This window comes from Salmo salar, chromosome 11 (assembly GCF_965601325.2).
Source record: "Salmo salar chromosome 11, fSalSal1, whole genome shotgun sequence".
NCBI lineage: Eukaryota > Metazoa > Chordata > Actinopteri > Salmoniformes > Salmonidae > Salmo > Salmo salar.
In genome coordinates, this window is record NC_138301.1 from 87,630,963 (window position 1) to 87,656,547 (window position 25,585).

The 25,585-nt window shown below is 43.3% G+C and overlaps 1 protein-coding gene and 1 long non-coding RNA gene across 4 annotated transcripts; both read right to left on the minus strand.

Annotated features, from left to right (window-relative positions):
* Positions 1-773: 773 nt before the first annotated feature.
* Positions 774-13,975, minus strand: LOC106563043 (secretory carrier-associated membrane protein 1). Of its 2 annotated transcripts, none has more exons than XM_014128255.3 (9): positions 13,694-13,975; positions 5,927-6,004; positions 4,827-4,928; positions 3,227-3,338; positions 2,965-3,093; positions 1,886-2,045; positions 1,671-1,772; positions 1,403-1,520; positions 774-1,156 (listed from the first exon to the last, which is right to left on the minus strand). In XM_014128255.3, exons 1-9 carry the CDS (start codon positions 13,748-13,750, stop codon positions 1,007-1,009), a joined length of 1,008 nt encoding a protein of 335 aa, XP_013983730.1. In that variant the 5' UTR covers positions 13,751-13,975; the 3' UTR covers positions 774-1,006. The 2 variants fall into 2 exon arrangements, with proteins under 2 accessions (XP_013983730.1, XP_013983731.1); XM_014128256.3 differs by lacking the exon at positions 13,694-13,975 and adding an exon at positions 8,307-8,575.
* A 2,679-nt stretch (positions 13,976-16,654) lies between these two features.
* On the minus strand, positions 16,655-25,575 carry LOC106563042 (uncharacterized). 2 transcript variants are annotated; one of them, XR_001319167.3, is made up of 6 exons: positions 25,047-25,575; positions 24,819-24,914; positions 24,308-24,539; positions 23,971-24,128; positions 23,583-23,668; positions 16,655-17,508 (listed from the first exon to the last, which is right to left on the minus strand). It is a non-coding gene; the product is annotated as an uncharacterized LOC106563042 (long non-coding RNA). The 2 variants fall into 2 exon arrangements; XR_001319166.3 differs by having other exon boundaries at positions 23,971-24,539.
* Between the last annotated feature and the right edge of the window lie 10 nt (positions 25,576-25,585).

Consider the following 25,585-nt stretch of genomic DNA (forward strand, 5'->3'; position numbering starts at 1 on the left):
CCTTAGTGCTCTTAGCCCATACAAACGCATTGAATATCATTCATTACATGGAACAACAGTCCCACCCAAAAAATCTAACAGAAGTTTGTTGTGTCTGTCCTATATCAGAGATATTAGAAAGATCAGGAAATATGTTCTTTTTTATTACATGCATCTAACCCCTTATTTCTGGCACTAAACAGTCTCCATATATACGTCCATAAATATTTTAAACTTGTACCGGGGCCTTCAGACGAGTCTTGTGAGGCCTGTGGGCGTCCTAGAGAAAAACAACCGACATGTTCGTGATCATGAGAGTACCGCTTTTCCACAGAGGGGTATTAATGTGTAGCCCAAACTGTTCGGAAATTACAGACAGAAGTTGGCAGATCGGCTGTACCGACCTCAAGACGAGTCCCAAGATGGTTGTGACGGGGGTCGTAGAGCAAAAAAATAAACATTGTGTTCGTGAGAGTCCCATCTTTCCATAGATAGTTTTCTAGGCCAAACCATTCGGACGCTACGGACGATTTTGTGAGGTGAACCATTTTTCAGGACGTCTCTTGGTCTGACAAACACCGCTCTAGCTCCGTCACCTTTCACCGCAGATGCGGAAGTGTGGCATGGGCGCATGCGGTGGACTGAGACGCAGCCAATACACGATCTCCCTGGCTTAAACTGACACATTTTTACGGGGATTCTTTTGTTACGCTTGTTATGTTAATGCTAATTACATTTCCGTGGGGGCGCGGACAGCGACATAAGGGGGTTAAAGAAAACAAAAAGTAGTCAACTGGGTCGGTATTTTTTTTTAATGGGTTGTAGCCTCAATGGCACTGCCCCATGCTGTCACAGACGACTACAACGCCACAGATGCAGAGACGAGCCCTCTACCTCTCTCTATGGTCTCATCCTAGTCATGCGAATAGAGCTAGGTTAGGAGGGCAGGGAAGCTTGAGCTTGGCTGGGGGGGGGGGGGGGGCTGGATTAGACAGAGTGAAGAAATAGGGCGAGCTCCAGGGGCCAATCAGATCTGTTGCTTGAAGGCTCCGCTGGCGGCGTTGGAGGCGGCGGTAGCAGCGGCGGTCTGGACCGTCTTGTTGGCCATGACGCCCGTGGCGAACTCGGCCTGGGCCTTCTCAAAGCTGGCCCCTGTGGTGCGGTACATGCCATGGACCTGGAGGGATAAGAGGGAGAGGAGGGACAGAGGAGAGGAGAGGGAAAGAGGGAGAGCAACGAAGAGAGAGGAGGAGAGGCGATTATTGAAATGAGGTCTATGAATACCCCAAGTGTTCGTCATCTCAAAGATGATGCCTGATGTTCTGATGCCTTTGAGTCTAATCTTCACAAACCTGCTGAAAGGCAGAGTTGCATTCACACCTTTATGATTATGATGAGGGATTGTGTGTGTGTGTGGGAGTACCTTTTTGAACATGATGAGCGACATGGCAGCCAGGGCGGTGAAAAGAGCAGCGATGAGGATCATGATGATGCCAACAGGGATGCTCTTATTCAGACCAGTCAGAGCGGAGATCCACCCGCTGTTGGAGAGAGAGGACAACCAGAGAGAGGATGCTAGGTACTGAATCTCTATCCATAAACAGGGTGAATAACGTCGATTCCGGGTGATGTCAGAGAACCGTGTGGCCACGTCACTTCCTGTTAATGTCTGTGACAGTGACTGTCCTCACCTGGCGCCCCAGCCGGAGATGCCGACGGACTGCATCACGTGAACGCCAAACTGACAGATGTACACGAAGAAGAATACAAAGAAACGGAACGAGCTGTCACTCCTGGAGAGAGAAAGACACTGCCGTTTAATGAACGGCATCCAAGTGTGTGTACATATGTGTATTTTGGGTACATGTGTGTGTATGTCTGTGTGTCTGTGTGTTTGTACACCCACCTGAAAGCTCCATAGAGGGGTCTGTACCAGCAGACGAAGGAGCAGGGGGTGAAGATCATGAACCAGAGCATGGCCAGACCGAAGTCCACTCCCCTGGTCGCATCCACACAGAACCAGGCCAGACAGCCAAACATGTTGGCGAACAGCGTCCCCGTGTGGACTTGAGGGGAACGACAAACACAATACCTCTGATTAGTTTCAATTAAAACGTTGCAGATAGAAATGCCAGTTGAGTAGAATAGAGATGTGCATCAGCTCTCTAAGTTAAATTTCTATGTGAAAGAGAGAGAGAGTACTTGAGACAGGTCCTATGCCGCATCCCATTCCATCTCTATCTGAAAGGGAGGCCCTGATAGGCTACGTCAGGGTCCTGCCAAGTCACGCTAACGAAGAACAGGAGGTTAGGAATAGGAGGACAAGGAAAGATGGCTGCTTAATAATTGAACACCACGGAGCCTGGTGGTGCGCGTACGCACAGTCAATTAAATAATTCACACACTGAGCAGAACTCTACTTTGGGGCTGTAATAATGGCAGGCCTCTGGGCATTGTGGAGAGTCTGGTGTGCTGCAGTCCACAGTCACTTTGGCATATAGCTAGATCGGCAGGATTCTGCACCATACTGAGGCATCTAACACTCACACTCTGGGTGAGAGAGAATACATCACGTGTAGGTAGAGGAGAGGGTGAGTGAGGGGGGGTGAGAGCCACAATGAGGGTAGAGCGAGGACGAGTGAAAGATAAGACAGAGTCACCTGACCCGGCCGCATAACCGCACATGACCTAACCATGTGGTGATGGAATTGCAAGCTGTGCGATTGGCCCATGTCTAACACATTTCCTTTAGAATCCCTCTCAATGGCCTTTTCATATTTAACAGACTGGCTGTCAACAAAAAAAATAGTATTTTCCGAAGCTGACAACAAAACTCAAGACAAAGGTTCAGGCATATTGAAAGAACAATTCTAAAGTGTACATTCACCATACTAGTGTCCGTTTTCCGACGTTACAAGCACTGAGCGGGATGGGTGAGGGTGGGGAGGGGGCAGATGACTTGACAAGAGGGCAGAGGTCACTCACACATCCAGATGTAGTACATGATCTTCACAGTCTTCTGGAACTCCACAGGGATGTCCACTGTGATGTCGTGGTAGAAACATGGGCCCACGGGGAACTTCTCCGGAAGAGGAGGCCAGTTGTTTTTCCTACCTGAGCCAGAGAGAAAGGAGCAACGCTTGAATGATTCTGCCAAACGTTGCGTGAAGGTTTGGGCTTGACAAAGCTTCTAGGTAGTTTGAGCGCAAGACCATTGATTGAATGTTGTGTGAAGGTTGGTGCCAACCTCCTGATGTGCTGAGCGACTGCATCTCTCTCTCGCGGCGGTCTAGCTCGGCGGCCTTCCTCTCTAGCTCTTCCTGTCTCCTCAGCAGCTCTGTAGCCGCCCACGCCTGCTCCTACACACACACACACACACACACACACACACACACACACACATCAAACAGTGCCCACTAACACTACACTAAACAAACAAGTGATATACAGTACAGAGAGATGTTTTAGATGTTATCCAGGCTAGATCACACTCCACATGGCTGACAAGGTGGATTTGACCGAAAACAGTGAACGTCAAGTCAACTTGAAACTGACATTGAGGCAGCTGACTTTTTGTTTTAGTAATGTGTGTGTGTGTGTGTGTGTGCGCGCGCGCGCTCGGCAGACTACTGTACCAGCACACAGCACAGTCCCAGTAGTCGTCTCTACCTCCTCTCTTTCCATGCGATTCAGAATAATTTACACTCCACTTTTAATTTGACTAAAGGCAAATCGCTGTGCAGGCTTCGCTAGTGTTTGTGTGTGTGTGTGTGTGTGTGTGTGTGTGTGTGTGTGTGTGTGTGTGTGTGCCCGTCCCACCTCTAGCAAGCAACAACTGCAGGTGAAGCAATGGCTGTATTTGATGTCACTAGCCAAACTACTGACAAAAATGCTGCCCAATGCAACTTCTTTATTCATTTATTTAACTAGGCAAGTCAGTTAAGAACAAATTCTCATTTACAACGACGACCTACCCCGGCCAAACCCGGACGACGCTGGGCCAATTGTGCGCCGCCCTATGGGACTCCCAATCACGGCCGGTTGCGATACAGCCTGGAATTGAACCAGGGTCTGCAGTGACGCCTCTAGCACTGACCTGCAGTGCCTTAGACCGCTGCGCCACTCGGGAGGCCCCAATCGTTAAAAAGGTAGGAAGATTTTTCAATAGGGCAAGGGACAGGATAGTAGTCACATGCCTTATTGCCAACTTCCTAGTTGCAGCCTGGGTTGAAGATGACAACGGTTAAGACAAAGGGATTCTAATATCCCATAGTTCCATTGTTGCAAGGAGTTATGCTAGTTTGCAGCGGCGCTGGTAGTTAGCAACGGCGCTGGTCCCAGATTTGCGACGGCGTTGTCTTAAGCTGTATATCCGATCTAGGTTGCAGTATCCTGATATAATCTTTGTGTGTGTGTGTGTGTGTGTATGCCCAAACATAAAAGAAGGTATATGCTTCAGTAGAGGTAGAAAAAGAGGAAGTAGAATAAGGAATAGTCTTCCTGTGCTACCTGTCTGCTGAGGTCTCTCTATCGCTCTCTTTTCAGCTGCAAACACGAAGTTACACATGTCCCTCAGAAAGCCGAGGCGTGGAGCCCACATTCATGTTTATGAAGTGTCTCTGTGGCTTAGAAGCATCTCCACACTGTCACAAACAGCTTTATCTGGAGCACGCCACGCTCTGTGGAGAGCCTGCTGACAAACCCACCAGAGCAGGGTGTGTGTGCGTGCGTGCATGGTGTTTCTATGGAAATGCAACGCTACATTGAGCCCTCTTTCTTCAGAGGGGGGGGGGGGGAATAGCACGGAGTGAAAGGGTAGAACAGGATGTGAGGCACGTGTGGGGTACCTGTGACTGCGAGTATGCAGGAGGTTCTTCAGTAGGCTTCATGATGGCTGGTTGTGTGTTGGTGGTGGGGGCCGGTACTTTAGGCGCTGGGCCAGGGTGGACCTGGGAGAGAAAGAAATGTGCTACATCTTTTAACAATCCCACGCTGGCTGTGTCTCAAACCATACCCTTTCTCAATAGCAAGGCTATGCTCACTGAGTCTGTACATAGACTGCTCTCATCAATGGTCTCTCACACCTACCCGCCACCTCTCCTCTCACACTGTGACTTATCAACTGTACGCAGGATTTTCCTCTGTGTTGATCTCACCAACCCCCATTGTCTCACCTCTGAGAAGCAGAGCTTCCATCCCGTAGGTCTGATATCTGATTGGAGGTTAACTTTATAGTAATGCTATTGGTCAACAACTCAGACTGAATCCAAACAACTCAAATGCTTATAAGAGGGTCTTAGATTCATTGTTCTTTCTATTACATGTTGCTGACTTTCTGTGGTGAGATCCCTTCTCCCATGAGCAATTCATTACATTTTATTTAACTAGGCAGGTCAGTTAAGAACAAATTCTTATTTACAAAAGACGGCCTACCGGGGAACAGTGGGTTAACAGACTTTTACCTTATCAGCTCGGGGATTCGATCCAGCAACCTTTTGGTTACTGGCCCAACGCTCTAACCACTAGGCTACCTTGGGCCATGGCACAAGCCAGGGTTTTGTCGTCCCTGGCTTTCGTTCTCTGATCATGCTTAGAATAATGCCTTGTAATGATTTGCAAGTTAAGCTATATGCCTTGTATGTGAATCCATTCATTTAGCAAAGTACTTAAATAGACTTTTATTTAGAATTCCATCCTCAGACATTTTTTCCATTGTCTATTACTGTAACTCCACCCTAGCGTTCCGTTACTGTATTGCAACCCTAGCGTTCCGTTACTGTAATGCAACCCTAGTGTTCTTCCATATTGCTAAAATGATCTTTATGGAGTCAGATACACATTTTAGTAGGCTAATTACGAGTCGCATGTGAGGTTTTACAGTATCCCACACACACACACACACACACACATACACACGTCAAATATTACTACACTACACTGTACTCACCGGCTTGGCATCTGTGAAGGGGTTGTACTCTTCCAACCCCGGAGGAGCATTCTGTGTGACTTGGGTCACCGACGGATCCTGAGAGGAGAGGGAACGAGAGAAACTCAGTCTTCATTACATATGGCACACCGTTCTATAGTAAGGATGAGGAGCCTTGAGAGAGTCCGTCAACAGGCTACACTCCCATGTAGTAACCCAAGTCGAAATAATAGGCACTAAAAGCCAACATGAAGTCAGACAGACAAGTACTTTTCATCTGAAGAAGAGAATACCTCCACAGACAGAAAGACCCTAACAGCAGGCTACCCTTCACTGTCAACCCTTCATGGTCTATAATCTAGGGGCCGATAAAATGTTTTTTTTTTGCCTAGTTGTGTTTTTTCCCCTGAATTCCGTTTTTTCAGGTTTTCACTCTCAAAAACAACTTTTGTATTTTTTTTTTATATATATATTTTTTTAAACGTCCACAATAATGTTTAAACCAAGTTTAAGATCTGGAGGAGAAAAAAAGTTGAACTGAGCACCACCAAGAGGCTCATTTGGTTCACGCCGTTTCTGTAGCACACATGTAATTGCATTTTGCTAAACAAATCGCCAATGTATTGATGCAAATAATCATGATATCAGGTAGGCATACTTTGTAGTTAACATTTAATTGACAATATTTTTGGGAAAGCTTTTCCACCTACCAGAAGACTTAACATTATTAGCATCCTATAGGGAGGAGGTCAGAGACCTGGCCGTGTGGTGCCAGGACAACCTCTCCCTCAACGTGATCAAGACAAAGGAGATGATTGTGGACTACAGGAAGATGGAGCACGCCCCCATTATCATCGACAGGGCTGCAGTGGAGCAGGTTGAGAGCTTCAAGTTCCTTGGTGTCCACATCACCAACAAACTAACATGGTCCAAACACACCAAGACAGTCGTGAAGAGGGCACGACAAAACCTATTCCCCCTCAGGAGATTGAAAACATTTGGCATGGGTCCTCAGATACTCAAAAGGTTCCACAGCTGCACCATCGAGAGCATCCTGACTGGTTGCATCACTGCCTGGTATGGCAACTGCTCGGCCTCCGACCGCAAGGCACTACAGAGTACATCACTGGGCCAAGCTTCCTTCCATCCAGGAACTCTATACCAGGCGGTGTCAGAGGAAGGCCCTAAAAATGGTCAAAGTCTCCAGCCACCCTAGTCATAGACTGTTCTCTCTGCTACCGCACTGCAAGCGGTACCAGAGCTCCAAGTCTAGGTCCAAAAGGCTTCTTAACAGCTTCTACCCGCAAGCCATAAGACTCCTGAATAGCTAATCAAAGGGCTACCCAGACCCTTCTTTTACACTGCTACTACTCTCTGTTTATAATCTATGCATAGTCATTTTAACTCTACCTACATGTACAATTACCTCGACTAACCGGTGCCCCCGCAAATTGACTCTGTACTGGTACCCCCTGTATATAGCCTCACTATTGCTATTTTACTGCTGCTGTTTAATTGTTACTTTTTATACCCAACACATTTTTCTTAATGTTTTATAGCATTGTTGTTTAATGGCATGCAAGTAAGCTTCTCACTCTAAGGTCTAGACCTGTTGTATTCGGCGCATGTGACAAATAACATTCGATTTGATTATCGCTAATGGCAACACCGTGGTCGACAAACACGCACACAGACAGCGGCTTTCCTTCGTTACAGAGTTGAAGGAAAACATGAATCACTGATGCATTTTGTTCATGTCTTATGATAATCTTGGGCATATTAATACATTTTCTAATCAGTTCAATACATGTAGTTGTTTTCCTACTAAGTGCAATACATTTCTTAATATTGTTAAAATGCGTTTTAATGTCCGCGTTCTCTGCTTCGTGGATTTTATTAGGCCTCAATACTCTGAAACTGGCAAAGACGAGATGATTCCAATCATTTTCACCGCCACACAGAGCTATAAATAGGGCTGAGCCCACGAGTTAAAGACAACACTTTCCTCTGCTAGGACAAAGGACTCGCTGTGCTGAAGTACAGACACCGGCTAGGCTAATTGTTTTATTTAAAATCAACCTTTATTCAAGCTATGCAGATTCTAGGTTGGTATCAGCGAGTACAAATCTCCGTTTCATAGGCCACTTTCCAATCTCCATGTGAATCCGGGAGGCTACGAGTAAGCTATTTGAAAGTGTAGGCCTATATGTGCACCTCCCGGGACTGACGCACTGTTTAACTAGTGTGTGTCGACGGTGTCTACAGGTGTGTGTGATGCCGTCCTCTCTGAAACGGAGAATTAAGGTGTGGCTTGCAGTGGTGTAGCCCATCATCGCCGTGTGTGCGTACTGTGCACATGGATACGTGTGTGTGTGAGGTGTATTTCAGGTGGCTAGCTCACCATGACTAGTTCACGCATGCAGCATCAACTCAGACGGTACTTCGGTTCAGTGCAGCCCAAGAAGGCCTGTCCAATAAATCCAGTATAGCAGTCCAGCGTAGACCAGTATAGTCCAGTTACAGCCAGTACGCTCCAGTATCAGTCAGTCCGTCCCAGTCCAACCCTTCTCCTCTCTCCTTGGCTGTGAGGTTCTGTTCTGACTGGGAGGCTCATGTCTGTGTGTAACAGGAGGCAGGCTGTGCCTTGTCCCGAGGACAGGCATGTCATCAATACTTCAGAGTGCATCGTGATGCAACTTTAATATGGTCCTGATGCACAGCCAGATTGACACACAGTGCTCACGTACAAGCTCGGTACACCCCACGGAACTACAGGATAGGCTACATTACGATATAGATTGGGCCAATAATGCGCTAGGCCAACCTGTTGAGTTTATGTGAACAACAACACTCGCTCTGTTAATATTAGAGATAAAGGAGGGGGCTCCACTAGAAGCTGTTAGTAGATCTATTGCTCTGGGGGGGGGGGCGTCTCGCAAAGAGAAAACAGCAACGTTGAAAGACAAACGTGTGTGTGTGTGTGTGTGTGTTAGATAGGCCTACAAGTTCTCTCCCTCCACAACCATTTCGCTGTGACACGGACACTGCTGTGTGTACTGAATGTCCGGTAGATAGGTTTTATGAGCGCAATTGATTTGATAAGAGACTACCAGGAAGGAACAGAGAGTAACTCAGGGGAAAGCAGCTGATGTAACACTAAGCACCGGCTGTCGCCATGACAGCACCATATGATTTCATGAACTATTGAAGAGAGCCCGGAGTTGCAATGCATGAATCATTAGGCTACTGGCCGCAGTGCTGAAACGGGGAGTCAACTAACAATGCCATAACTAGGGCCCTAAAAAACAGTTAAATTTTTCCCCAAATTCCGTTTTCTCTCATAATCACACAAGAAATACAAGAGTTGGATGTTCTAAGTCCCCAAAATGCTTAAACTACATCAGGAGACCAAGTTTGAGGTCTGGGGGAAAAAATGTAATACATTTTTGGGTGTCGATACCCTTCAATTCACATGAGCACCAGCAAGAGACTTGTTTGGTTGGCAGTGTTTGTGTAGCACACATGTAGCAGTTTGCTAAACAAATTGCCACTGAATTCATGCAAATAATCATGATACCAGGTAGGCATAGGCTACTTTGTAGTTAACATTTCATTTAGAAGGTATTTGGGAAAGCCTTTCCAACTACCGGAAGATGCTTATCATTATCCGTGTGGCTCAGTTGGTAGAGCATGGTGGTTGTGGGTTCGATTCCCACGGGGGACCAGCACGGAGAAAAAAAATGTATGAAATGAAATGTATGCATTCACTACTGTAAGTCGCTCTGGATAAGAGCGTCTGCTAAATGACTAAAATGTAAATGTAGCATCATCGCTAACGGCTAGGTTACACAAAGTGGTAGACAATCGCTCAAACACAGACATGGGCATTCCTGCGTTGCATCTTCAAAAAGTTTAAGGAAAATACGATTCACTGATGCATTTTGTTAATGTTTTATGATAATCCTGGGCATATTCATTTTCTAATAACTTCAATACATTTTGGAATATTGTTGAATTTCGTTTGAATGTCTGGATTCCGTGATCCTGTCCACATTGCAGATTTTATAGGGCTCTACTTAACAGACAGTTTCAGAAATGTTTTTTTTCCCCCTGATAGGTTAGCCTAGACCCAATACAGGGGATACAGAGATCCGGTCATTGAGGACTGCAGTGTCTGCTGGTTTTCATACATGCCTTTCAATCACTTTCAGAGAAACTAGGTGTGTGCTGTGCACTCTTGTAATTTATTGACCCATGAAGTGACAGGGAGGAACCAAAACAACCAACAGGGCAGCGACCCACTAGGACCGGAGTCAGGCAGACACCCATGTCCTTTTTCCAAGACACTGAAGTAACAGACTGAACGACTTCAGATGGTTACACGACGGCCTTCAAGCTCTGAAACCTGACGGTTCTAATATCTGACCAATCTTGTTTGTTCTCACACACACACACACACACACGTAGGGTTCCTAAATAATTACGTGGTGCGGTGGTCAGCGGCAGCTCTAGTGTTGAGTTACACACACATTTCTATACAGCACAGTCAGGCTAGCTGTTCATTCATTCACTAACAATAAAACCCATGCTTACGATCAATTATCGATAATCCTTACACATAAACATCAACCTACAGACCGAGCCATAATCATCCAAACAGCAAGGAGGAGGGGACCCATTTTCCTGAGGGCAACTCCGCAGCTTCCTGGAGTGATAGAGCAGTGATTAAAGGACCAGAAAGTGCAAAGGTGTGCATGTCAGAGGGCGAGAGCCAGCGAGCAACCTTGCATTGAGAAAACTATAATTGAATTGATATAGAGAGAGACAGAGCGAGAAAGAGATAAAGGATACTAAAACAAGGAACACCAACGAGCCTGGAAAGTAGCCTAACCTAAACAACACAAAGCAGACAGGGGGAGCTTAGTTTATGAGGATCAAAGACAGTTTCTCCCCGGTGAGCCACTGTCTACAAAGACACATTCTAAGTAATACCATTTTCATAATGAAACCAATGCAACATGTCATTTTACAACCGCCGCAGAAGCTGGTATCAAAGCGTGGTTTCCTGGAAAGAAAATGTGGTGGGATCACAGAATATGATGTGACATTATGACAGAACATCAAATGACTGTTGGCATCCGTCACATCATGTTGTTTTGAAGAAATGGCTGAGACTGGAATAGAGTATTTCACCTGTCAATCACAATGTGGCCTGTCCTGGATTCCAAGACAACAGCTGGGACGATTGATGTCCCAAAAAGTGGGATTATCATTCCCAGAACCACTGACAACAAAAGCCCGTCTCCCCGCAATGCTTCCATTCACCCACTCTTCAAATCCCTTGGATTATTTATTTCAAATAAATCACACACACATTGCCATAGCATGAGGATTGTGCTCAGACTTCTAATCTGTAGACTTGTTTACAGGGTAAATGAACATGGTAAAGATAAAAATCTAGCTGGTTTGTCTATATAAAATCGGCAGGACAGAACGGTGGCGCCGGGGATCCAGGACAGGCCACATTGTGAGTGAACTCTAATATAAAGATAGTCTCAAGGTTCTGCTTGCCTGAGTTAGAATACCTCATGATGAGCTGTAGACCATACTACTTAACAAGAAAGTTATCAACATTTTTCGTAGCAGTCTATTTACTACCACAAACCGATGCTGGCACTGAGGCCGCACTCAACAAGCTGTATAGGGTCACAAGCGACCAAGGAAACGCTCACCAAGGTGCGGCGCTCTTAGTGGCCAGTGACTTTAACGCAGGAAAATTGAAATCCGTTTTACCTCATTTCTACTCGCATGTCACCTGTGAAACTAGAGGTGAAAAAAACTCTAGACCCAAACACAGAGATGCATACAAAGATTTCCCTCACCCTCCATTTGGCAAATCTGACCATAGCTCTTATTCTTGCTTACATTCAAAAACTCTAAACAGGAAGTAGCAGTGATGCGCTCAATACGGAAGTGGTCCGATGAAGCAGATGCTAAGCTACAGGACTTTTTCGGTAGCACAGACTGGAATATGTTCTGGGATTCATCTGATGGCATTGAGGAGTTTACCACATCAGTCACCGGCATCATTCATTAGTGCATCAACGACATCAACCCACAGTGACCATACGTACATATCCCAACCAGAAGCCATGGATTACAGGCAACATCCGCACTGAACTAAAGGCTAGAGCTTCCGCTTTCAAGGAGCTGGACACTAATCCAGATGCTTATAAGAAATCCAGCTACGCCCTCCGACAAACCATCAAACATGCAAAGCATCAATACAGGACCAAGAACGCATCCTACTACACTGGCTCTGGCGCTCGTCGGATGTAGCAGGGCTTGCAAACTATCACGTATTACAAAGGGAAACCCAGCCACGAGCTGTCCAGTGACACTATTTAACTATCTGCATTGATTTTTTTTTTTTAACTCTTTTGACTCATCACATACAATACGGCTACTGTTTATTATCTATCCTCTTGCCCAGTCACTTTATCCCTACCCATATGCACATATCTACCTCAATTACCTTGTACCCCTGCACATCAACTCGGTACTGGTACACCGTGTTTATAGCCAAGTTATATTTACTCATTGTGTAATAATTGTGTTATTATTTTTTCTATTTTTCTTCTCCATGCATTGATGGGAAGGGCCCGTAAGTAAGAATTCCACTGTTAGTCTACACCTGTTGTTTACAAAACATGTGACAAATTTTGATTTTGAAGATTAACCTGCATTGTGTCAGTCGGGAAAGGGTGTATTTTGGACATGTATAAAGCTACATTGTTGCCCCATAACTATACAATTTGTCAGTGGCACACAGTCCACTACAAGCTACAATTAGGTCTGATGAAGTCTCATCATGTAGGCCCTGGGCTAGCTGCCTACCAACCTCAATGTCAATGAGTTGTCCTCCTTAAATTGAAAAACTCACATGTAAACGTTAGTGAATGAATCATCAAGAGATGAGGCAACAGTTAACGTTACCTTTGTGTGAGTAATGTCAGACCCTAGTTAACTATCAGATGTTAAACTTCAGGTGTCAAGACGTACCCAGAGAGATGGGTGACAAGTCATAAAATACCTAACGTTTGCTAGAAGTAGCAACTAGAAAAATGATGCCTGGCTGAACAGGACACAAAGTGATAACTCCACAATTGAATGGCAATAAGCGACATCATCAGCTAGCTTGCTTGCTAGTTAGCTATAGTTTGTAAATAAATTGCTTGATACAACTTTCTCTTTGTTGAAAGTAACGACTTGCTGACATTAAACGTTTGTTAGCAAGTGCTACAGTTAAGCAATAATGCACGAGGGGGTGTGGTATATTGGTCATATACCACCAACCCCCGAGGTGCCTTATTGCCATCATAAACTGCTTTCCAACGTAATTAGAGCAGTAAAAATACTTGTCATACCCGCGGCTGTCAGCCAATCAGCATTCAGGGCTCGAACCACTCCGTTTATAATGAACGTTCGCTAGTTAGTTTGGGCGTAAGTTATTCATTACGCCGCTTCTGTTACAAAACGTTTTGAAGCAAACGAAACCGGGAGGGATCTACCTGCATTTTCTCAATAGAAACTATCGTTTTAAATGCAAAAGCAACTGTTTCAACTAATGATTACACCGCTGGCGTAACTGCTGTCATGCCAAAGGAAACGGCTTGACACTGTCATCGCTAGAAAGCGAGCTAAATTCAATTAAACATAACTGACATTAGCAGGCTAACAAATTAGCATAGACAAATGACAGACCTGTGAGTTAGCTATTTCACTTACCTGAAAAGGGTTATTGAATTCAGGGTCCGCGAACGGGTTGTGGTCGAAATCTGACATTCTACTTTGATGACGTCTTCAATTGTTAAAAACTGATTTAGTCTTGTTAAAAAAAAAAATCGGCTGTACTTCAAAACAATGGCTGCAGCCAGCACCAGCTAGTCTGGACGCGGCTTGCTCTGAGCATCAGCAGCAAAATGGCAGGATCTCGGAAGTGATGTCTGCTTTGCTTGCCCCTGTAAAATGTGATCAACATCAATGAGTACGGTTACATGTACAGAATAATATAATTATTGTGGATTGTCAGATTAAAATAATAGTTCGTGTACATGCTTTGCAAGAAGACGGATTTCCCTATTAATAATGCTGTTTACATGGACACATCTGAAATCAGACCACTTGATCAAAATAAACATTCCACCACAGCGACCATGTTATTTTTTGCAAAGCCTATTTGATTCGGAGGTCGGACACCCCTTCAAATTAGTGGATTCGGCTATTTCAGCCACACCCATTGCTGACAATTGTATAAAATAGAGCACACAGCCATGCAATATCCATAGACAAACATTGGCAGTAAAATGGCCTTAATGAAGAGCTAAGTGACTTTCAACTGGGGCTGTTTTTCATGGTTCGGGCTAGGCCCCTTAGTTCCAGTGAAGGGAAATCTTAACGCTACAGCATAGAATGACATTCTAGACGATTCCGTGCTTTCAACTTTGTGGCAACAGTTTGGGGAAGGCCCTTTCCAGTTTCAGCATGACAATGCCCCCATGCACAAAGCAAGGTCCATACAGAAACAAGTTAATGGTTTGTTCAGATCGGTTTGGAAGAACTTGGCTGGCCAGCACAGAGCCCTGACACTTTTGTGCATTCATTTTGTGAATTGTTTGCCCTTTAATTGTACTTTTGTATTTTGATCAATTCTTCAATTCTTCATCAATTCTTCATGGAACAAAAATCTAAAAGTGTTGGTTCCATGTTTCATGAGCTGAAATTTTTTCCCCCTTTTCCATACGCACAAAAAGCTTATTATTCACAAATTTGTTTACATCCCTATTAATGAGCTTTTCTCCTTTGCCAAGATAATCTATCCACCTGACAGGTGTGGCATATCAAGAAGCTGATTAAACAGCATGATCATTACACAGGTGCACCTTGTGCTAGGGACAAAAAGCCAATTTAAAATGTGCATTTTCGTCAAACAACACAATGCCACGGATGTTTTAAGTTGAGGGAGCGTGCAATTGGCATACTGACTGCAGGAATGTCCACCAGAGCATCAGATACATGGTCTACACACACTGAGACAAAGGGGTGCTGTTTCGCACGCTCAATGCTTTATCTTAGATTGATGCATCTTTCTGTTGTTGTGCGTCTCAGTCAAATAAATGATAAATATTTCAATATTATATTTGGAAAGGCAAGGAGGTAGTGTAGGGGGGGCGCCCATTACGGCGACACCTATTACCGGCAATAAATCCTAGACAATAGTGCAGCTCTAGCGCCCACTACCAGCTGCTTAGGCTAATAAGAGGGAGGCATGCACTACCGGTGCTGGCACATGCGCAGATCAAATACACAGCTAGAATGCTGATTCATCTGTTTACATGTCCTAATAATTCTAAAGATTGCTCAGAAAACCAGGTGCTTTAATCAGCGTACGCTTGCTTTGTTTCTGACCTTTTACGCCGATTAAGATAAGCAGAGTAAAGTGGTTTAATGACTATTGCCATGCTCTGCCTACTGCCATAATCAGTTTAATATCAAATTATTAGTGTGCATGTAAACATACTCAATCACTGGCCAGCTAATCATTGAATCATCATAATTGTAGGGTTATTTTGAGGGCTACATGGAGTATTCTTCAGGGAATTATTAAATGCATTAAACAGTGGCAATGAAATATAACAAAATAGTAATCTCTATATGAGCAATGTACTGTATCTTTGATGACGCAATCCCAATACCAATTTTTTCTAATTTCCTTCATCTGCACTGATCTGGAAACATGGGACAGGAAGTCTAATATGAAATTACCATCATCTGTTCAGTTCTCTCAGAAGGAAACAAGGAAGCGATTTCCAATCTATCTAGATGCAGCCTGGTCACAAGAGAAGGGTGACCACAGGCTATCTCCAAGAAAGTCCTAGCTAGCCTCAAGCAAGAGGAAACTGAAGAAAAAAAAAACTGGGTAAATCAATGAGTATCCAAATGTTACAGCACAGAAGATACCGACACTACCAGTACGTTTGTTTACTGAGCTGCACTGGGTCGTAGCGCATTCATGGTTACATTAAGACACTGTGGAGCCGGCACCAGATATGTTCCGAAAAAATGATCCCTTTATCCACACTGCTCCATCCAGAAGATTGAAATACTGCTAGCTATCAGTAGCCACAGCAGACATTATGGAATAGCACGTCGCAACGAACAATGTTCCAAAATGGTTGCGGTGGCTACTGTTAGCTAGCATAAGGACAAAAAGGGCAGTTTCCGGGAAAACCAGCAGTATTTCAAGCTTCTCGATGTATCAGTGTGGATAAAGGTAACATTGAGTACAGAGGCATATCCCATTCCTGCACTGAAGTACGTTTTCCGACCCATATCTCACGCCAGGCTTCACGGTGTCTTAATGTAACCATGATTGCATTCTGACCACAGTGCAGCTCACTAAAAAAGCATAATGGTAGGGTCAGTATCTTCTGTTCTCCTTTTGATGATGTTGGTGAACATGGCTGGCTGAATGTGCTTCTATTTCACAGTCAAATTAAGTCAGCAGTTTGCAGTCATGCCTAATCAAATACTGGTCCATTGCTGCCATCTACAGTAACAGACATTCTTCAGGAAACAAACAGTTTCATTGATGAAACAGTGAAACAGTATTATGCTGAGCTCAGATCCAGATGGCAGCGTGAAGAGATTTATCAGAATAATAATAATATTAATAAAGAGTGACTTGCGTCCGGTTAAAAATGAATTGTTTTAATCATGTCTTAATGGACTCATTAACCTTTACATAAAATATTCTCTTCTCTCAAGACAAAAAAATGGCACAATGAAAATATATCTTGGTAACATATCAACATGAAACATCAACTAAAATCCAAATGAACAGAGCATTTTGCTTACAACAAATGCAACTTGTATCAGCTGGTTCTGACTGCAGTTCCACTAAAAAACATCAAAAGACACCAGTTTTCGTGATCTGAAAATGACAGACAAAGAAGCATTCTTCTTCAATTCATCTTCATTCTCAGAGTCTGGATCAGCTTTACACTTGACAGGTGATATCACTAACGTTACCTCCCCAGGTAAGATCGTCAGAGGGTATTTGCTGTTATTACCAAGATGTGGAAAGACTCTCTCAGTAAAAGTGTGTGTGAACGTGTGTATATTATGTGTGGCATTATCAGGGTTAGAGAATGAGAGTGTTCCTTTGTCACAGTCCAGCTGCACTCTAATTGTCCTGGTATAGTCTACAGTGAGGAGGATTTGGTCATTTGGTGGGGGAAAAGCTTTGTATGTACCATACAAGTGTGTTAAATCCCAGGACTGGTCTCTAGTCTTTATTTCTCCCTTCCTCAGGGCAGACTCTGATAGAACACCCACCATCCACTCTTCATTTTCCACAACCACAACATCCTAAGTGTGTAAGCCTGAGTCAAAGCCCTCAGAGCCCAGGACCGAGGGCCATTTATCAAACCTCTCTGGGTTGTCAGGAAGCTGCATGCTGTGCTCCAAGTGTGTGCCAATGGTAAGATCATCAGACAGGACAATTTGTGAGTGGGCAGTGTTGGGGTCCAGAATCACAGGAGCTGAGTGGAAAGATCAGAGATACTTTAGTGTTAAATCAGTGCGTGATTTTTGTTGTGGTTGGTTTTCTCGTTGTTTGCACCCTCTTCGGTCTTCTTGTTGAGGCGACAATGAACGAGTCAAATTCATAGTAGTTGTGTAATTCAGGGTAGTTCCCTACTCTCAGTGATGGAGTTAGCGTGTACATTACATAGTAACATTTGTATGCCCTAAGCCTTAGGCAAAGGCACAGATAGCTGTTGGTTAATGTGTACACCTGGGTACCAAGGCACATACCAGTGATAGTATTTTTCTGAAGGAATAAACTTCCGTGGGAAAAGTATTTAAGAGTGATGGGCACCGATATGGAAGAAGAAAAAAATCGATATCAAGATCATATCGGTTTGTAGAAAATTAGGGCTGTCGAGTTAATGGCATTAGTTAGTCGCAATTTTAGAATTTGCTAAAATTTTTCCCATTAAAAAAGCAATGCATTGAGTTACAGGCATACTATGTTTTGACAGTAAGGGACGGAACAACTAAATTATCTACATCTAAATGTTAATAGAATTTTACCATTAACAACACAAATGTCACTGTAACATACAGCTATTAATCCTCCCAATGTTTAAGTAGGCCGTCTTCCTCTTATCAATGTTCTTGAAGTTGAACACTTGTGCACAGCCCCCACACACACACACACACACACACACACACAGCTTTAAGTACTGTTAAAGCTTTAGGCATTCTAAATGAGTGTGACTATAGGAGAAAAAAAAGAAATTGCTATATGGATACAAAAGAACCAGGAGCTTTTAAACTTGTCCAACAATGTTATGAAAACTCTGTAGCAATCTGTACTGTTCCGATCATTTTAGTCTTACACTCTCTCCCTCCCTCCCACACCCGCTCTCTCACTTACTCTAGCTTTCATTATTCTGTAAGTAAACCCAATACACTCCATTTAGTATGATACGTTACATTTCGTATGGTCTGTATTCACTTGTGGTTGTCCATCACCCTTTTAGTATAATATGTTACAAATTACAATTCACATTTATATATATATGATTTATATTACAAATTTTCTAAATGTACAATATGTTACGAATTCTAGCTAGGTGGCTAACATTAGCTTGGTTAGGGTTAAGTTTAGGAGTTAGGTTAAAGGGTTAGCTAAAAGGGTTAGGGGAAGGGTTAGCTAACATGCTAAGTGGTAAGTAGTTAAAGTTGCTAATCAGCTAAAATGCTAAAGTTGTCCGTGACAAGATTCGAACTCACAACCTTTGGGTTGCTAGACATTCGCGTCATACATCCACCCCGATAAACCACCCTCCTTTTTTTTGAGTAGCCTATTCCTTTTCAGTTCTTCCTGTGCCATCCAAATTTGTGCATCGCCTAGTCAGTGGTCAAGTTATCGGGTTGCTAGCTAGCTAGGTAACATGACTAGCTAGATAAAATGTTTATTATCAAACTCAAAAATACCGGCTTGCGACTAGTTTAAAACGGCCCGCGACATGCTCATGAATTCATGACAGAAAGAAAAAAAACATATCTCCGGTAATATTGGGCATAACTTTTACATGATTTTGGCAAGAGGCACACAGTCTTCAGAAATGTAAAGGGGTTGTCACTAGTTACCATAGCCACAAAGTCATAAACACCACCTATTTCAATTTTTTGTTTTCATGAAAGCAAATGTTTGTTATCAAACATTTTTTTACGATATAAAGGCTATATCGTAAAAGTGAATGAAAACAAAAATTTGCTTTTGGTCTTAATTTAAGGTTAGGCATAAGGTTAGCGGTGTGGTTAAGCCAATTTTGACTTTGTGGCTGTGGTAACTATAGACACAATCATGTAAAGGCGCAAGCATTGACTGTAGGCAAAGACTATGGATATACTGACAAGATTACGTCTCTCCGCCCTAACAATGGGAATCGTAGTCCACAAAGCAGAACAGCAGGATGTCTAGCTCCCGGCTATCCTTTCTTTGGATTGGTAGATACATCTCATTATTGTAATCCTTTTTTGAATATTTGATCAAGGTTGTTGACGTCAACCGCCTGTATTCAATGGAGATAAACGCTATCCTACTAGCCTCATACTACGAATATGCATAGCCACCTGGAGACAACTCCAATATAAAGTGTTTTTTTCTCAAAGTTGCCGTGATGTCACGTGTCATATACAGAGCATTCAGAAATTATTCAGACAACAAAAATGTGAAAAAAAATTCAAGGTACGTTACAGCCTTATTCTAAAATAGATACAATTATGTTATTTCCTTATCAATCTACACACAATATACCCCAAAATGACAAAGTGAAAACAGGTTTAGACATTTTTGCAAATGTATTAAAAAGAAAAAGACAGAAATACCTTATTTACATAAGTATTCAGACACATTTCATATCAACCATATCTGAAGCACTCTATCAATCAGGCCTTTATGGTAGAGTGGCCAGACGGAAGCCACTCCTCAAATCAAAATCACATTTTATTTGTCACATACACATGCTTAGCAGATGTTATTGCGGGTGTAGTGAAATGCGTCTGTTTCTAGCTCCAACAGTGCAGTAATATCTAACAATTCACACAAACTAAAAGTAAAAGAATGGAATTAAGGAAAACATAAAAATTAGGATGAGCAATGTCGGAGTGGCATAGTGTTCCATTATTAAAGTGGCCAGTGATTTCAAGTCTATGTATATGGGGCAGCAGCCTCTAAGGTGCAGGGTTATGTAAACCAGGTGGAAGCCGCCTAGTGATGGCTATTTAACAGATGGCCTTGTGATAGAAGCTGTTTTTCAGTCTCTCGGTCACAGCTTTGATGCACCTGTACTGACCTCGCCTTCTGGATGATAGTGGGGTGAACAGGCAGTGACTCGAGTGATTGTTGTCCTTGATGATCTTTTTGGCCTTCCTGTGACATCGGATGGTGTAGGTGTCCTGAAGGGCAGGTAGTTTGCCCCCGGTGATGCGTTGGGCAGACCTCACCACCCTCTTGAGAGCCCTGCGGTTGCGGTCAGTGCAGTTGCCATACCAGGCAGTGATACAGACCGACAGGATGCTCTCAATTGTGCATCTGTAAAAGTTTGTGAGGGTTTTAGGTGCCAAGTCAAATTTATTCAGTCACATGACAGCCCGCTTGGAGTTTTCCAAAAGGCACCTAAAGGACTCACAGACCATGAGAAACAAGATTCTCTGGTCTGATGAAACCAAGATTGAACTCTTTGGCCTGAATGTTAAGTGTCACATCTGGAGGAAACCTGGCATCATACCAATGGTGTAGCATGGTGGTGGAAGCATCATGCTGTGGGGATGTTTTTCAGCGGAAGAGACTGAGAGACTAGTCAGGATCGAGGGAAAGATAAACGGAGCAAAGTACAGCGAGATCCTTGATGAAAACCTGTTCCAGAGCGCTCAGGACCTCAGACTGAATCGAAGCAAACAACCAAGACAACGCAGGAGTGGCTTCGGGACAAGTCTCGGAATGTCCTTGAGTGGCCCAGCCAGAGCTCGAACTTCAAACCGATCTAACATCTATGGAGAGACCTGAAAATAGCTGTGCTGTGATGCTCCCCATCCAACCTGACAGAGCTTGAGATGATCTGCAGAGAAGAATGGGAGAAACTCCCCAAATACAGGTGTGCCAAGCTTGTAGCGTCATACCCAAGAAGACTAAAAGCTGTAATCGCTGCCAAAGGTGCTTCAACAAAGTACTGAGTAAAGGGTCTGAACACTTATTTAAATGTTATCAGTTTTTACTTTTACTGTTTTTGCTTTGAAATTATGGGGTATTGTGTGTAGATTGGGGGGGGGGGGGGGGGGGAATGTAATCAATTTTAGTATAAGGCTGTAATGTAACAAAATGTGGAAAAAGTAAAGTGGTCTGAATATTTTCTGAATGCACTGTATATATACAGTGCCCGTCAAAAGATTGGACAAACCTACTCATTCCAAGGTTTTTCTTTATTTTGACTATTTTCTACATTGTAGAATAATAGTGAAGACATCAAAACTATGAAATAACACATATGGAATCATGTAGTAACCAAAAAAAGTGTTCAACAAATAAAAAAATATTTTATATTTGAGATTCTTCAAAGTAGCCACCCTTTGCCTGGATGACAGCTTTGCACACTCTTGGCATTCTCTCAACCAGCTTCATGAGGTAGTCACCTGGAATGCATTTCAATTAACAGCTGTGCCTTGTGAAGAGTTAATTTGTGGAATTTCTTTCCTTTTTAATGTGTTTCAGCCAATTAGTAGTGTTGTGGCTCAGTTGGTAGAGCATGGTGTTTGCAACGCCAGCATGGTGTGTGCAACGCCAGTGTTGTGGGTTCGGTTCCCACAGGGGGCCAGTACAAAAAATAAATTAATAAATTAATAAATAAAATGCATGAAATTAAATGAAATGTATGAAATATATGCATTCACTACTGTAAGTCACTCTGGATAAGAGCGTCTGCTAAATGACTAAAATGTAAATGTAAATGTAGGGGTGGAATACAGAAGATAGCCCTATTTGGTAAAAGACCAAGTCCATATTATGGCAAGAACAGCTCAAATGAGCAAAGAGAAACGACAGTCGATCATTACTTTAAGACATGAAGGTCAGTTAATGCAGAACATTTTAAGAACTTTGAACGTTTCTTCAAGTGCAGTCGCAAAAACCATCAAGCGCTATGATGAATCTGGCTCTCATGAGGACTGCCACAGAAAGGAAGAACCAGAGTTACCTCTGCTGCAGAGGATAAGTTCATTACAGTTAACTGCAGATTGCAGCCCAAATAAATGCTTCACATAGTTCAAGTAACAGACACATCTTCGGGGGAGAATCAGGCCTTCATGGTTGAATTGCTGCAAAGAAACCACTACTAAAGGACACCAATAATAATAAGAGACTTGCTTGGGCCAAGAAACACGAGCAATGGACATTAGAGCGGTGGAAATATGTCCTTTGGTCTGATGAGTCCAAATTTGCGATTTTTGGTTCCAACCGCCGTGTCTTTGTGAGAAACAGAGTAGGTGATCGGATGATCTCCGCATGTGTGGTTCCCACCATGAAGCATGGAGGAGAAGGTGTGATGGTGCTTTTCTGGTGACGCTGTCTGTGATTTATTTAGACTTCAAGGCACACTTAACCAGCATGACAACCACAGCATTCTGCAGCGATACGCCATCCCATCTGGTTTGCGCTTAGTGGGACTATCATTTGTTTTTCAACAGGACAATATGACCCAAAACACACCTCCAGGCTGTGTAAGGGCTATTTGACCAAGAAGGAGAGTGATGGAGTGCTGCATCAGATGACCTGGCCTCCACAATCACCCGACTTCAACCCAAGTGAGATGGTTTGGGTTGAGTTGGACCACAGAGTGAAGGAAAAGCATCCAACAAGTGCTCAGCATATGTGGGAACTCTTCAAGACTGTTGGAAAAGCATTCCTCATGAATGTCAAAGCTGTCATCAAGGCAAAGGGTGGACACTTTTTTGGTTACTACATGATTCCATATGTGTTTTTTCTTGGTTTTGATGTCTACACTATTATTCTACAATGTAGAAAATAGTAAAAATAAAGAAAACCCCTGGAATGAGTAGGTGTGTCCAAACTTTTGACCGGCACTGTATATATACAGTGCATTCAGAAAATATTCAGACCACGGTACTGCACATACACACATCAGTACACTCGTAACAACTTTGGCATTAAGAAACTTCTATTCGATCAAATAAACCTCATGAGGCAAATAAGCCATTCAGTTTTTTGTTGACCAAATTCGACACTCTCATTGATCTCCATACAAAAACTCCTTACCTGGTGGGCAAAAAAATGAGAGAAAAAACGCCCCCTGTTGGAGGGTAACAGGCTTTCCGCCGAAAATCTGGTATGAGGATAGTAGCAAAGCACCTCTCCATTGAATACAGGCGGTTGACCTCAACAACCCTCATTGAGTATTCAAAAAAGTTTTACAATAATGAGATGTATCCACCAATCCAAAAAATGGATAGGCAGGAGATTTTTGGACAACAACTCCCATCGTTAGGGCGGAGAGACATGAATCTTGTCAGTATATCCATAATTTTTTACCTCTCTTCCTCTCTGCTGTAGCTGTGTTCCGTGTCGTGTTCTGCGCCTAAAAGGGCCCGTGCGGAAACACGTGCGCTTAAAAAGTTCTGTGTGGTGAAGAAATGGAGACGTGATTAATGGCATTAAAAAAAATTGCGGCCAAAAAAACATGTAATTCCTTAACAGGTTATTAACGTTAACAGCCCTATATAACATTTTCACTTTTCTGTTCACTTCCACAGCTCTGTGAAGTCCAGACAACTGCTTGCGGATTGCCCATTGGGCCAGGTCAGGTTAACAGGAATAATAAACCTATCACGATATGCCTTGATCATATCAATATCATATCGAATTATCAATATTGGTGTCCACCACCAGTATTTACTAAGATAAAAAAATGTATACAAACTGTAAGTGACAATCCCATTCCTCTGCATCTTCTCCCAAGCTTTGAACTGCAGATTGCCCAGATGTTTAGCCATGTCAATCAGTGCTCCTGAGACCAGCTGTGTATCTGGATCTGGCAGTGTGCACTGGAAGAATCTTCAGGAGTCAGTGGGGGTTGTGCTGTGGCAGTTCCGAACACACAGAGAAGAGAGAGACAGGATGCAGCTCACTTACCTTTCCATTATAGTATTGTAGTTATGCAGAAGAACAAACTACCAGATTCAATTCCGATATTTATCTATCACTATTTATCAGTATAAATGCACCAACAAATCATGTTAACTTAGAGCAGTCCTGACCTGAAGGAATGAGGTGTCTTCATCTCACAGCTCATCCTCTATAGCTTCAATTGTGTTTACAAGTGATGACATCTCTTGTCTCCACTGGTCAATCCTATTAACCCATTGCTGAAGTCTTCACAAACTGTTCCTGCCTCAGTGTGTCAATCCTGGCCTTCTCTTCATCTCTAAGAAACTGCTGAAACTCCTTGAATTCATGCTTGATCTCCATCTCTGTGTCTTGGAATTGTCTCTGGAGACAGTGGGAGAACTGTTATTACATTACGTTACTGGAATTCTCACATTTCATCCAGAAAACCAATTCCCTGGTTTGGTTGACGGACTCTGGTCTGATTTTAGCTAGCCATCAGTACAGTAGTGAATTAATTAGTCCTACTACAGAGTCTAGCTGTGCAAAATTATGATTTAGCCATCTCTATCAAACATTTGGCAACCAAATGCAAACGTAATTCAATATTGATCTAATACATTATTGCTGCTTTCTCTTATATTAGACTCAATGTCGTCCTACCTGAATGTGAGGCATTGTGGGAGTACAGATTTCTGTAGCTTCTTTGAACACCTTCAGCATCTCCTGTGAGGGTTTTAGTGCTCTCTGGAGTTCACCCTGAAACGAAAGGACATCTTATCTTACAGTAGAATAATCTGTATACAGTATTTATAAACACCTCACATAGAAAATGTATTATGTTCAATAAAAACGTGACTCTGTAAAACGCATGTCTTTACGTCGTTGTACCTTGTCCTTGAGGTCCTGAACAGCTTCCTCTATGGGGCAGCAGTCATTACTCTTGTGTTTTCTAGAAGATTGACACACTAAACAGATGGGCTGCCTGTCCTCCAGACAATAGTACTTGAATTTCTCACCATGCAGACTGCTGAGCACTTTAGACTCTCCTCAAGGTAGGCCTCACACAGGTTCTATAGTGCCAGGTTACAGGGAGGATTACCCATTGAAAATCTCTTTCTGCAAAAGGGGCATTCCCGAAACCCCTTCAACTCCCAGCAGTGCTGCGCACAGACTTTACAGTAGCTGTGGCTACATGGTAGGAGGACGGGATCCTTGAAGATGTCAGCACACAGGACAGGTGAAATCTTCCTCTGGAAGAGATGATCTGGAACATGAAGCCATTTTCTCAGCCCCACTCACAGTCCAAGCTCCTAACGTTAGCTACATGTGGAAGCAAGATGCAGGTATTTAGACACACAGCTAACCATCTAGCTCTGACGTTTACTTGTGACAACGCTAAAACAAAAGTACTGGACGCTTTCGTTTAG